General features: G+C 39.5%; 1 protein-coding gene across 2 annotated transcripts in view; it reads right to left on the bottom strand.

Moving 5' to 3' along the window:
• Positions 1 to 15,001, bottom strand: part of LOC125464036 (protein HIRA) — a 93,344-nt gene that overhangs the window by 77,680 nt on the left and 663 nt on the right. The window contains exons 2-5 of one of the 2 annotated variants that reach the window (XM_048556014.1): positions 6,395 to 6,457; positions 4,180 to 4,290; positions 2,727 to 2,817; positions 1,476 to 1,570 (exon numbers count right to left, since the gene is read on the bottom strand). In XM_048556014.1, the coding sequence (XP_048411971.1) occupies positions 1,476 to 1,570; positions 2,727 to 2,817; positions 4,180 to 4,290; positions 6,395 to 6,457 (360 nt within the window). Of the gene's footprint in view, positions 1 to 1,475; positions 1,571 to 2,726; positions 2,818 to 4,179; positions 4,291 to 6,394; positions 6,458 to 15,001 lie in introns of those variants that run through there. The other variant, XM_059655138.1, reaches the window with a different exon arrangement.

The raw sequence follows: 15,001 nt of genomic DNA, 5'->3' as shown, positions 1-15,001 counted from the left end.
CTGACACTCACTAGAACAACAGCAGCAGACTAATAATCATCACTGCCTGCAAGGTCCTTTCCAAGTCACACAGTATCCTGATTTGGAACTGTATTACTGTTCCTTCACTGCCACTGGGTTAAAATCCTGAAACTCCCTCCAAAACAGCACTGTGAGTGGATCTATTTCATATGTATTGCAACAATTCAAAATGCAACTCATCATTATTTTCTCAAGCGTAATTATGAATGGGCAATAAATGCCAGTGACAAAAAAGAAGTGTTATTACAATCTTAAAAGAGTTCATACATTTGAGGATTTTATTACTGAGCAAACAAGCTGAGGGATGTCACGCTAGGGACAAAGTCTTCTGCAAGATGTGCATCTAAAATCAAATGACCAAGATGTAGAATGAAGCTCTGCGTATTTTTTCTAGTTATATGAGGGGGCCATGCTAAACTTTGACAGGAATGGAAAAGCTGAGGTGCTGTAGATGGCCACCATTTGACAATGATGGGGAGATGAAGGTGGACTTAGATAAAGCTGTCCAGGAAAGGCCTAGGGATTTAAAAAGTGTTTCCATCGACCCTCAATGCCGAATGTTTGCACTGCAGACATGGATGGCAAAACAGGCACCGGAAATCACAAAAGACAACAAAGCACGGCCTAGGTAGAATGGGAAATCCAAGCAAATGGAGTTCCAAATATGTTACACATCAATCATTTGAAATGCACAAAATTCTTCTTGTGACTGGCAAAGCCCCAAGAGCCAAATCAAAACGGAAGGGCTGGAGCTAATGCCGAAAAGAGGACAAGGAACAAGGGACCCCAAAGTCACACTTAACGCTGGAACCAATATTATAGGGAAGAGCAGAGTGAAGGCATTGCAACTAGAGTTTCAGAAATTAAATTTTAAAAATGCCATAAACTGCAGAAAAATGTAGGGGAAATTCATCAGGTGGAGAGCATCTGTGGAGAGAGAAACTGAATTCAATTTTTGAGTCCAATGACTATTCAGTGTGTTCAAAAAATGTCAATGAACCTGAAACATCAACTGTTTCTCTCTTCATATCTGCTGAGTTTCTCCAGCTATTTATTTCAGATTTCTCTCACCTGCAATTTTTTTACTTTTATTTAAGGAATTAGATATTAGTTTAAAAGGTAGCTGTTCCAGGGCAATGTTGTAAGCTTTCTTTTTAAGATGGTCTTGTTAAAGCTTGCCACCATTCTCACCGCATGTACTTGGATAGCTACTCGAAGAGAAAGAAGGTCAAAGTCCAAACACATAGCCTATACCATTGAGTATATCTTCTAACTTAGATTGAAAGCCAATGTAGAGGGCTTTCCAGCTTACACAATACTTGCTTAACAAGTTCACCAAATAGGGAAGCCCAATCACACTTCATTACATTATGGAAAAGCTGTTTGAAAACAAATGACTCTCTTTCACTGCCCCCTTTCATGAGAATGGATAGAACAGAACCTTCAACTCCTACCTCCTGTATGACTTCTGAGGATAGATACGCATCTCCATTGTTCCACATTAGCTAGCTTGCTGCTGGAACCAAAGACATTGCTTGGTCCAATATACCTTTAAAAAGTTATCACACAATTACCATATATCCCATTATAATTAGACACCAACAATGAAGCTGCAGGCTATCAAACAAGCACAGATTATTTATTGTATTTTGTTAGGAACCAGGTGGTTATGTTTTAAAACTGTCTCATTTAACATCAGAAAAATTAGAATTTTTAGAATCACCCCAACTCAAAAAATTCCTGTGTGTTGAACTCAAACAGAAACCAAGCACACAGTATATCATAGTAAGGGTATGGTTCCTTTGAGAGATCTGGGGGAGATCAAGAGCAAAAGACAGCTACAGCAAGAGCGAGAGAGACCGAGTGAAAGCGAAAGAGAGCGACCAAGACCAAGGGCAAGTGTGAGCGTGAGCGATAGATAAATAGGTAGATAATTTATATTCAAAAGGGAGGGATCAGAACAGACAAGAACATTGGAGATTTTGGGAACAAGTCACCAAGGGCAAGTCTCACAACAGCCTTAAGTATTATCCAGGAGACTGTAAGTGGAATGAATTTCAATGAATATTAGAACTTGCAAATCTAATGTAGCAGTGAGAAGTTAGCCCATAGTAATGTCAGCCATCTGTAAGAAGTGTCGTGCAAGGTAAACAGAGTTGTAAAGCACATCTCAATTGTGTTAGTTAATTAATGCAAAATACAAAAATACAATGCTAAGCAATGTTTGATTTATATTAATTTTAGTTTGTTGTTACAATAAAAATCTTAAAATATTAAGTCTCGTCTTTCAGTTTATCAAATCGGAAATTCATCTATTTTAAAAATTATTGGTCTCTGTGTGGAACATAAATTTACTACAGCATAACAGTTGTCTTCTCTTTTTTCACAGTACATGACAACTTTGAATTGCTTATGTATTGCCAATATTTGAGGTGTTGACTATCATCAACGGTGGAATGTGGATGTACTGCACATGCCTGTTAAAGCATTTAACCACAAAGCGAATCCAGTAAATCACCCTCTGCTGTACCGCACAATAATGTAACTTGGATCAATTGGTTTTCTGTGCAAACCAGCAACTGCATTGCTTCATTCCTGGAAATTATGACTGCATACGTTTTAGTTTTAAGTTGAACCAAGAAAGCCACTGAGAGGGTGTATATGCTCAACCAGCTTAGAGTCACCAGACAGTGCAATGTACTTACGCTGCTCTCTTCCACAGCATGATCAACTTGTCATCTCCACCCGATGCCAGATACAATCCATTGTTAGACCAGCGCACACAATTCACACAGGCTGCAAGAAACCAGAGACAAACACTCACAATGTTCTGAATACATGAAAGATTACTGAGAACTCAAAATGAACTTCCTAATAAATGAAAAAAAGGAATGAGCAGCAGTTTACAACAAGTAGCTCTGCTATGTAGACTAAGAATAGCAACATTCAATTGCAAGTGTGTGTTGAATTATTTGTGGTGGAACAGATCTTCCAATGAGCCTTTACATCCAAGCTAGAAGAGAAAATGGGCGAAAATGTTTATTGCCAATTATTATACAGGATCATAAGCTGCAACTGCGTGAGTGTAAGGAGGTGAGGACAGGCTGACCTGGCCCAACAGTCAACTATCCTACTACTACAAATGCTCAAAACTCACACAAGTCACAGGCACTCGACCATTTGGTCAGCACATAGATGACAATATTTCAATGCAAACTCATTTTCTCTTTAGAAGGTGAGGGAAATTTTAAAAATCTAAAAAATTCATAATCAATGAATAACATTAAATGTGTCATCTCAACTGAGTTAAAAGTTCAATGAGATGTCATAAACTGAAGATGTCACAGAATCTATTTATTATCTTTGGTCTTTCCATGTAAAAATAACTGGCTGAGGAAAAAGAACAGCCTCAGAGAAAAGTCAGCTCCCATGTTTTTAAGGCAATGGCTGTGGGGAAGGAGGGTTAATAGTATCGAATAATTTTGTTGAGCTAACAAGGTGCCAACATTGAAAGAAAATAAATGGAAATTGTAGGCAATCCACCCTTTGAATAACTCTGGGTGTATGAGCTGACTACGCTCCAATCCTTAAAAAGGCAGTGACATAAATGATTAACAAGGAATACACTTAAACTCTATAGTTAACAAAGATTGCCTTTATGCATAACACAGCAAACCAGAACTTTACAGGATCCTACAAACAGAATAATTTCTGAGGATGACACCTAAACAATATGAAAGACGACTGACATATTGCAATATTACGTTCCTGAGTGACACATTGAAGCTTGTGTGTGTGTGTGTGTGTGTGTATGTGTATACATCTGTGTGTGTGTGTGTGTGTGTCTATACATGTGTGTATGTGTATACATCTGTGTGTGTGTGTATATATATATATATATATATATGTGTCTGTGTGTGTGTGTGTATATGTATGTGTGTGTATTATATATAATGTGTGTGTATGTGTATGTTTGTATGTGTGTGTGTATGTGTGTGTGTATGTTTGTATATGTGTGTGTACACGTTTGTATGTGTGTGTATGTTTGTATGTACATGTGGGTACGTGTACGTGCGTGTGTGTGTGTGTGTGTGTGTCATATATAATTATATACATGTATATTGTATCAATAAATCTTTTGAAAGGAATCGCAAATACCCAAGTGGTTATCCATTTGGCAAAGCATTTTGGGGATAGCTTCATTCTTTTCATCCTCCTCTCGAACAACTGGTGGCATGTTCCATATGACAACCTTGCCTGAATCTTCTCCTGTAGATAGAAATTAAACAATAAGCAATTTTACTTGCTTTCAAATGTAGATTTGTTTCTGGATGTGAGTTTGCTCGCTGAGCTGGAAGGTTAGTTTTCAGACATTTCGTCACTATTCTAGGTAACATCAGTGAGCCTCTGATGAAGCGCTGGTGTTATGTCCCGCTTTCTTTTTATCTGTTTAGGTTTCTTTGGGTTGGTGATGTCATTTCCTGTTCTTTTCCTCAGGGGATGGTAGATCGGCTCCAAATCAATGTGTTTGTTGATGGAGTTCCGGTTGGAATGCCATGCTTCTAGGAATTCTCGTGCGTGTCTCTGTTTGGCTTGTCCTAGGATGGATGTGTTGTCCCATTCAAAGTGGTGTCCTTCCTCATCTGTATGTAAGGATACTAGTGATAGTGGGTCATGTCGTTTTGTGGCTAGTTGATGTTCATGTATCCTGGTGGCTAGCTTTCTGACTGTTTGTCCAATGTAGTGTTTGTCACAGTTCTTGCAAGGTATTTTGTAGATGACGTTCATTTTGCTTGTTGTCTGTATAGGGTCTTTTAAGTTCATTAGCTGCTGTTTTAGCGTTTTGGTGGGTTTGTGGGCTACCGTGATGCCAAGAGGTCTGAGTAGTCTGGCAGTCATTTCCGAAATGTCTTTGATATAGGGGAGAGTGGTTATGGTTTCTGGGCACGTTTGTCTGTTTGTTTGGGTTTGTTGCTGAGAAATCGGCGGACTGTGTTCATAGGGCACCCATTCTTTTTGAATACGCTGTATAGGTGATTTTCTTCTGCTGTTTGTAGTTCCTCTGTGCTGCAGTGTATGGTGGCTCGCTGAAATAATGTTCTAATGCAGCTTTGTTTGTGGGTGTTGGGATGGTTGCTCCTGTAGTTCAGTATTTGGTTCGTATGTGTTGTTTTCCTGTAGACGCTGGTTTGAAGTTCCCCATTGACTGTTCGCTCTACTGTGACATCTAGGAATGGCAGTTTGTTGTTGCTTTCCTCCTCTTTTGTGAATGTTGTGCCAGTAAAGGGTATTATTGATGGTCTTGAAGATTTCCTCTAATAGAAAGCGGGACATAACACCAGCGCTTCATCGGAGGCTCACTGATGATGTTACCTAGAATGGTGACAAAACGTCTGAAAACTAACCTTCCAGCTCAGCGAGCAAACTCACATCCAGAAACTCAACCTGAGCTACAAATCTTCTCAAAACTCGCTCATAGATTTGTTTAATATTGTAACTCTCATAACAAGTTATATATCCGTTTTATTTAGGAGAGGGTAGCAAGGTGGTGGGGTAATTTCTGCCCTGTACATCTCCAAAGAAAAACATTTACAATTAATCAAATTGACATTGGATTGAACGTGAAGCTATCTGAGCCAACACACTGAGTGACGCTGCAAGATTTGATCTTTCCAGGCAGAGAAATACTGCCCTCAGTGAGAACTAATGCTGAAATAGCCCACCTTATTAATACAAATTCCCAGAGCAAGGGGTCTATTGAATATAGCAAAGGCTACTATTTTGCAAATGAAGGATCAGTGAATCCATAGCTTGCAACCCATGACACAAAGGGCCAAGTAGAATAACACATCCTGCTGTCCAAGTTAACATACTCATTGGACAACCATTAGAGTGCAGTTAAGGGCAGAGAACAGCCTAGTGGTATTATCATTGGACTGTTAATCCAGAAACCCAATTAATGTTCTGGGTACCCTGTTTAAATCCTGCCATGGCAGATGGTGGAACCTGAATGGAATTCAATAAAAGTCTGGAATTAAGAACCTTATGATGACCATGAATTAATTGCCAGTTGTCAGTAAAAACTAATGCACTTTAGGGATGGAAACTATCATCCTTACCTGGTTTGGCCTACTTTTGACTCCAGACCCATAGCAATGTAGCTGACTCTGTACTGTCCTCTTTGCAATTAGGGATGGGCAATGAATGCTGGCCTAGCCAGTGATGCCTTTATCGCATGAATGAATATTAAAAGAAAGCTTCTTGAGGTGGCAAGACAGATTACGAAAAGGGGGAGCAGCATCCATTGCACTGAGGATTTCTAGATCTTGCTAACTCAACCTAACCAGTAATCAGTTTATAGCCTGCCTCTTACCTTGTCCACCTGTTGCAAACTTGGTTCCATCAGGATGAATGTCCACAGAAAATATCGGCTTACCTGGAATAAAACAATTATTTTTATTTCAAAAATACTCATTCTTTCGGGCACAAACCTGACTCCTAATTCAAAATGAAATGGAAGATAATATTCTTGTTATGACAATAGATTGGGAAAGGGGCAGATGCAACAAGATCCAGGCATCCTCGTTCCCCAGCTCGCCAGGAGCAGAAGATGTAAAGGAGGTAAATGGCATGTTGACCTTCATAGTGACAGGGTTCAAGTACAGGAGCCAGGATGTCTTACTGCAACTGAAAAGGGCACTGGCAAACGAGACCTGGAGTACTGTGAGCAGTTTCAGTCTCCTTATCGGAGGAAGGATGTACTGCTATTGAAAGCATGTAGAGAAGGTTCACCGGGCTGATCCCCACGATGGCGGGACTGATGCACAGAAAACCTTTAAAAATCTAACAAAATTAGACAGGGAAGATGCAGGAAGATAATCTCAATGACTGGGAAGTCCAGAACCAGGGGTCATATTCTAAAGGTAATGGTTATGACAAAGATAAGGAGAAATTTCTTCAACCAGAGGATGGTGAGCCTGTGGAATTCTCTGCCACCGTTGAGATCAAGACAGAGAGTGCTTCAAGGAGAAGATGGATACAGTTCTTAGGTCTACCGGGCCATAGGATGTGAGGAGAAAGTGGAAACTAGGTACGGAGTTGGATCATCAGCCATCATCATAATGAATGGCGGAATCGGCTCAAAGGGCCAAATGGCCTACTCCTGCTTTCTATGTTTCCTCATTTGTACGTCATATGCACTTTCTCCATTACAATCACCAGACACAATCTTCCAAAAACAAATGCCCTGTAGAAAAATTACTGATTTCTCCAGCAATTTCTTAGTTAGGCAATTTTCACCATTTACATAATATTGATTCAGCTGGATTCTTTTGAGTACTTCAATGTAAAGTTCAGTTTTGATTTTAGTCCACCAGCATATTTCCTGAGATTTCAGTTTTAGCAGTCTACTTCCATTTCAACGTAATTTGCATCCACAATTGCACAATTTCAAATGAATTCCATTTTTCTTTACGTCCCATTATTTTTTACCTTTCTAATGTTTGGCTTCAAATTAACCACTCTGAAGTTTGGTGCATTCAATGCATAAACTTTTGCTTTATTACTAGTGACATGATGGTCAATATTTTGCAGTCTCAAAGTCACTTGTAATACCAAGTTTCAGTCCCCCTTTAATATCCAGTGTGAAAAAAGATAGTTTACTAGATCCTAGTTGAATTCAGTACAAAAACATTTCTGAATGCGACCTTTCTCTAATACATTATTGAACCATTCAAACGATCCATATCAATTCCACCCTCTTGCCCGACGTAGTTTGGTTAACCAAGAAAACCTCAGCTGCACCACACAAAGAAAAGCTGTTAACACAGGAAATCTGAAGATAAAACAGAAAATGCTAGGAACCCACTGAGTGGTTTAGATTACTGCCTCCAGCAGCCAGCTCACATCCAAACAAATAAAGTTTTCTAGCCAAAATTTTCCTTTTATGCATTCATTTACAGAAGACAGAACTTATTTTTATTCTCATCAAAATCTGTCACTTCAAATAAATTCAAGACAATGGCCCAGAATGAATGAACAGCCAACTGAAAATACAATATTCAATTTCTAAGATTTAGGTAGTGTTATTCTGGGTACGTCAAAAACTTTCCTTCATCATACATCTAAAATATGAAAGCTCCCGACACTACAGTTCTGCTCTTTTTTTTCCAAACCTGCAGAGAACAGTTTGACTGATTTTAGCTCTAGGGAGAAATCTGGGTAGGTAGAGATCTGTTAGCTTTGCAGGCAATTAAGTTAGCACCAACTAAATAAAAAGCAGCATGTCTTACAAGAAACAAGTCAGACATTGAAGCACGCTGATATAGGTGTAACTTTTGATATTGCTTTTGGTACGAATGGATTAAATAAATAGTGCAGCCTAATCTTCCTCCTTCTCAAATCTATTGCCAAACTACATCACATAATGGTCTCTAGATGCAAGATGGATGAATAAGTCAGAATTAAAAAGTGCTCAGCTTTTCCAGCAGTTTCTGTTTCTGTTTCTGATTTGCAGCATCTGCAGTTCTTTTGGTTTTCCTTTAAAAAGTCAGAATTAAAGTTTTAAAGTAAGGTAGCAACGCGTAAACAGGACAATCAAATTTCTCACACAACTTGAGAATAAGGAAAAAAAGTCACACAAAAGGGCTCAGGATAGTGTAAGATCTTCTTTGAAAAATGAGGTGCAATCAGGCAAGCCTAAAACAAAATCTCTAAGGTATTTGAAGAGTGTTTGTTGCAGTATCAAATCCACAAAGATGAAAGGTGGTACTTGTACAGCCAAGTAGTCATTGTCAACATACAGAGAAAGATGCAGGATAAAGCAAAATGGAATAACTAACATAAAAATCAATTACAATGCAGACTTTGAAAAATCTTGAAAACCACACAGCGATGCAAAGAAAATATTAAGAGCTAAAACAAAAGCAAACACTAGCAAAAAATATAAAAGATAATGGTAAAAAATAGATTATAAAGGCAAGAGATTGGCTAAAGGAGATATGGACACATTAATGGATATAACCTGAGTTCAGTTTGAGAGGAGGCAGATTATATCACATCATTTTTTTCATGAATTTATACCAAAAAAAGGAAAAAACCACTTTTACCAACAAGCTTCAATGTTCAATTTGCTTGAGAGATTGGCCTTTCCATTCACAGCACTTCCATTAATGCCTTCCACAGTAACAGACCTGCATCTAATAGTACTTCATTTGCTATACAATTCAAACTAGTCTACTCACAGCACAGGTTTTGGAAGAAGAATTAACGCTAAAGGTACTAAATGGTAGGTAACAAGGAAATGACAGATTTACTAAATAAGGAGGAGTTTGCACTGAAATATTAGCCTTTAAAAAGGCTAAAGGAAAACATTATGGACACAGAATAAATTAATTATAGAAACCTGATGGTGTGTGCTTAAAGCGGTGAAAGAAATTGCAGAAGCATCAGTTATAATCAACACTCTCTTGAATTGAGAATTGTGCTATTAAACCAGAAAATTGATAATATCATTCCATTATTTAAGAAGGTGAGAGAGAAAAAGCAGTTAACTCTAGGAGGGTCAATTTAACATCAGTATTGAGCGAACTACATCAATCTGCAGTCTAGAGATATCATAATTGATTATAAGAGGTAACAAAGTGTGAAGCTGGATGAACACAGCAGGCCAAGCAGCATCTTAGGAGCACAAAATCTGACGTTTCGGGTCGAGACCCTTCATCAGAGAGGGGGATGGGGAGAGGGTTCTGAAATAAATAGGGAGAGAGGGGGAGGCGGACTGAAGATGGAACAGGACATGATCAAGCAGTTTCAAGGCCGAAGAGATTACAAGAGAGTTGCAGCGGGAGAGAGCTCCCCTTAGTTGGTCCGGAGGGAGGGTAACTTCTTCAGGTTAGGCATCCCTGGAAGAAGTTACCCTCCCCCCTCCGGACCAACCTCTGGGGAGCTCTCTCCCACTGCAACTCTCTTGTAATCTCTCCAGCCTTGAAACTGCTCGACCATGTCCTGATCATCTTCGGTCCGCCTACTCCCCGCCCTCCCTGTTTATTCGCTGCAATCCTCCAATCAGGGTAATCCTACACAAATGTTTGTCTGCACAGTTATTTTATGCTGCAAAATGTCACTGCACCTGATAGTCTGTCAGATCTATTCAGTTGATAAGTTAACTGGAAACTCAACTCCCTAGTGCAGCATGGAATGATTATAGCATAGGAAGATTTGGTCCATCATACCCACTCTGACATGCTACAAGGGCAATCAACTAGTTCCAATTCTACATTTCTTCCCCATAGCCTCGCAAATTCCCTCTTCAGGTGCTTATTAAATTCCCTTTTACAAGCCACAACTGAATCTGCTTCCACCAATCTCTCAAATCCCATTATGATAATGATGACTTTTTTTTAAAATAGTCTCTCATACTTCTCTCATAATATACTTAGGATTTACATTGACCGGGTAAAACGTAACTACATGATTTAAACTATTCCCAACAGATGTGAAGTACTACCAGCAACAACAGGACCACATGAATTCACTCCACTGTGGTCAGTTCTCAGCTGCTTCAACCATCTGTATCCTTATCAATAACTCGCTCTTAACAATGTCGAACCAGAACTTTCTTGGTCTTCCTCTGTTTTTAAAGCCTACAGATAGGAGAGGTTTTTTTGGCCCCAAAAAAACTATATTTATCTTCCTTCTGCTGCAATCAAATTAATAGGCCAATAAAATTAAAGAATTTAATTGAAAATAGACAAGCAAATTTATAAGTAGAATGCATTTCATGTTTTTAAAAAATTAAAGCCATACAAACTGCTTCGTATATCTCAAAAGTTTAAGATCTTTCTGCTTTGACCACTACACAAGTATCAAAAATATGAAAATAGCATGGCAAGATTTAAAAGCAGAGAGACTGGAATACTTTAGGAACATTTGGATAAATTTGCAATCAAGCAGAGTGCAACCATCCAAAACACTTCACAGGAACATTATGACAACAGATATAGAGGTAAAGGAGACGACATTAGGTTAGAAGTCCAAATACTTGGTCAGAGATTGTTTTGTTTCAAGATCTTTATAAAAATCTAAAAGAACTTGAATAAGATATTTGTTAATACTTCTATCATATTTTTGTAAAAGTTCCAAGTACTCCGACTGAATACAAATGGGATACCAGGGTGGTCCAATGAAAATGTCAATGTTAAACATAAGGACGAAAGTGTTTCTTTGTTAAATTAAGAATCTTACTAACTGACAAGAGTGAGTCCACAGAGCAAAATGAAACCATGCAAGTTTAACAAAAAAGTAAGTCGGTAAGAGAAAGCATCTTAAATTCACGGTTCATTTGCTGTGTTTCATTTCAATCCCTTCACTTCTCTTGGTGCATATGCTCACTGTGTCAACCTCAAGAACTTTGAGAAAAGGAAATCACGTTTGGCCAATCTACATTTTTGAGGATGTGACTAGCAGGGAAAGTAAATGGGATCTAGCAGTTATAACATATTTGTATCTTTCACAGGCACTCAGTATAATGCCACACAAAAAGTTGTTGCACAACACAAGGTGTCAGGGGTTGGAAGTTATGTATATAGATGTTGGTGCATCCGCTGAGCTGGGAGATTTGATAGCTGACATTTCATCCCCTTACGAGGTGACATCCTCAGTGCTGTGGAGCCTTGTGTGAAGCACTGTTGTCTTGTGTCGGTTCAAATTTATCTGGTCTGGATTTTGCTGCTTCCGGTATGCCAGTTCTGGCTGTGCACCGTAATGGCCAATATATTGGGTCTAATTCAATGTGTTTGTTGGTGAAGTCCGTGGATAAATGTCAAGCCTCCAAGAATTCGCTGGCTGTCCTCTGTTTGTCTTGTTCTATGATAATAGTGTCGCTCCAGTTGAAAGCGTGGTTTTTCTCGTCTGTGTGTATTGAAGCCAAGGGCGTCTGGTTGTGTCGTTTAGTTGCTAGTTGGTGTTTGCAGATGCGGGCTGCTAGTTGTCTTGTGCAGTCTCTGCATGGTTTCAAGATACCATACAGAGACTGCACAAAACACCACTTGGGACAAACAGGCAGGCAACTAGCAACCTGATCTGCAAACACCAACTAGCAACTAAATGATGCAACCAGATGCCCTTCGCTTCAATACACACAGACGAGGAAAAACCACACTTTCAACTGGGGCGACACTATTATCATAGAACAAGCCAAACAGAGGACAGCCAGCGAATTCTTGGAGGCTTGACATTTATCCAATATGATGATCATTACATTGCACAGCTGGAACCGGCACCTACCAGAGTCTGCAAAAACCAGACTATATAAATTCAAACCGGCACAAGACAACACAGCCTCACAGAAGGATCCACAGCACTGAGGATGTCAACTAGTAAGGGAACGTAAATGTCTACTATCAAACCTCCCAGCTTGGCGAATGCACCAACATCTGCAACCAGCACCTGACCTACAAATCTTCACTCAAACATTGAAGTTATAAACGTGCGATTTTCAGCTTATAGGCTTTATGAAGTGTGGTACTATAAGAATCAGTGCTGGGACTTGTTTTCTTACAAGCTACATAAATGACTTAGAATAAGGGACTAACTATGATGTATCTGTATTACTGACAGAAGCTGGAGGCGATGCTTAGAGCTAAGCAATCCCTTGACCAATAGGTCAAAGTTCTACAGTCCAGTTTCCAGAAGATGGTGAGCAATTAAACAAATAACTGGAGAAAATGTTTTCACGTACATCCACATTCTCAATGATGGAAGAGGCCAACACACAGATTGGCAATCAATATCAGCCCCTTCTGAGATCTCCAGCATCACAGATGTTAGTCTTCAGTTTATTCGATTCACTCCAAGTGATAGCTAGGCTGAAGGCACTGGATACTACAATAGCTATCAGCCCTGACAAATCCCAGAAAAGCTTTAGAAATACTATCACCCACAGATCAAGCTGTTCCAGTGCAACACTGGCATCTACCTGACAATTTGGAAAAGATTCTCTCCACAAAAAGCAAGATAAATCCAATCAAGCTAATTACACGTCCATCACCAAACTGATGGAAAGTGTCATCAACCAGTCTCTCAAACGACAATTATTCAGCCACCAACTGCTCCCTGACACGCAGTCTGTGGCCTGCTGGAGCCACTCAGTAACCTCTTATTACAGACTTGGTCAAAGTTTAATTCAAGAATTGAGGTGAGTATAACATCAAGGTGTTGTAGCAAAATTGAAGTCAATGGGAATCGAGGGAGTCATGGGAAGATAGTTGTAGTTGTTGGAAGCCAGCAATTTTAGTCCCAAGGCATCAGTACAGTTTCTCCGGCAGTGTCCTACACCCAGCTATCTTAAGTTCCTTCAATAATGACCTTCCTTCACCACAATTCAGATGTGAGGGTGTTTACTGATGACCACATCGCATTTGGTATCATTCATTACGCTGCAGATACATGATCACATGCAGCAAAACCTAACATTCAAGGTGGCATTGTCAAATTGTGGGCAATTCAACTCCTGACTTCCCAAAGCCTGTGCTCGAACTAAAAGGCTCAGAGATAGAAAATACTCTACACCTGCTTGGATGAGTGTGGCTCCAACAACATGCAAGTAGCTCAAAATCTTCCAGGGCAAAGTAGCCCGCTTGACAGAGACTCCAACCAACAGACAAAATGTGTGTCATTTACGGAAGGAGAGAACAATGGCAGCAGTGTGTACCACCTAGAAGGTGCACAAAAGCAACTTGCCAAGCCACTTTCCACAACACTTACAAACCTGCTACATCCGCGATATAGAAGGACAAGAGCTGCAGGCTCATGGGAACACCAAGGGTCCCACCAAACGAAATTCTATCCTAACTTTGAGATATATCATAATTCCTTCACAGTCAGAGGGTCAAAACCTGGAACTCCCTTCCTAACAATGCTTTGGGTGTACCTAAACAATATGGACTAAAGTGTTTCAAGCTTGTGGTTCAAAGGGCAATTTGGGGTGGAATATGGTTGCTGTCTTTGACACAAATGTTCATATTCCACACATGAAAAACTGAAGAAAGCTAGACAAAAACATAGGATAAAGACACAAAGATTACACAAAGGAATTTATATAGAATGTAAATATGAGGAAAATGAGACATGCACCTTGTTTTGTTGCGAAGAAAAGCAATATCTTTTAAATGCTGCGAATGTACTAAAGGTAGGTGTTCAGAGGAATTTGGAAGTCATTGTACAAGAAACAGAGAAGGTTAATATGTGCTGTGGGTAGTTTCAGCAAGCAACTGAAAAGACAAGTAGTTCGTAGGTCATGACTGAAAAGGGGTAAATATGACAGTCATGTCCAACTGCAGCTGTACAAAGCTTTAGTGATACAACCCCTACAGTAGTGAATCTGTGTAATTCCTTATCACAGAGAGATGTAGAGGCTGGGTCATTACATATGTTATTCAAGGACTAGATAGATTTTCAACCAGAAAAAGGGAATCAAAGGTTATAGGGAGTTATGGGGGAAGAGGCAGGGAAGTGCAGTCAATCAGTCATGATCTCAGGGCAAAGCAAACTCAATGGACCAAATGGCCTACTTCTGTTCCCAGGTCTTATGGTACTGTGCAGTTTTGACTACCAATTTTGAGGGTAACGACACTTGCCTTAGAAGGGATAAAACAGAAGCTCAAGAGATAACTCTTGAGGCAAGAGGGCTGTTCTAATAAGAGAATGAATAGAATGAGTTTCTAATCTCTGAAGAATCAAAGGTCATCTCACTGAAAGAGAAAAGATCCTTTGAAAGCCACAGGATAGATGTTGAGAAACTATTTGTCAGAGTTGGAGAGTCTAGAACTAGGAGAAAATATCAGATCAAGGAGACTGTCAGGCTGAGATCAGAAGTTGTTCATTCAATGGACTGCAAGTCTCTTTCAAAATGCTATAGCTGCTTAATGGTTGAGCATATTCAAGGTCAAGATCAACGGATTTTGAATGCTAAGGTAATGAA

This window comes from Stegostoma tigrinum, chromosome 26 (assembly GCF_030684315.1).
Source record: "Stegostoma tigrinum isolate sSteTig4 chromosome 26, sSteTig4.hap1, whole genome shotgun sequence".
In the NCBI taxonomy this organism is placed as follows: domain Eukaryota; kingdom Metazoa; phylum Chordata; class Chondrichthyes; order Orectolobiformes; family Stegostomatidae; genus Stegostoma; species Stegostoma tigrinum.
This window is presented reverse-complemented; position numbering and strand designations above follow the sequence as displayed.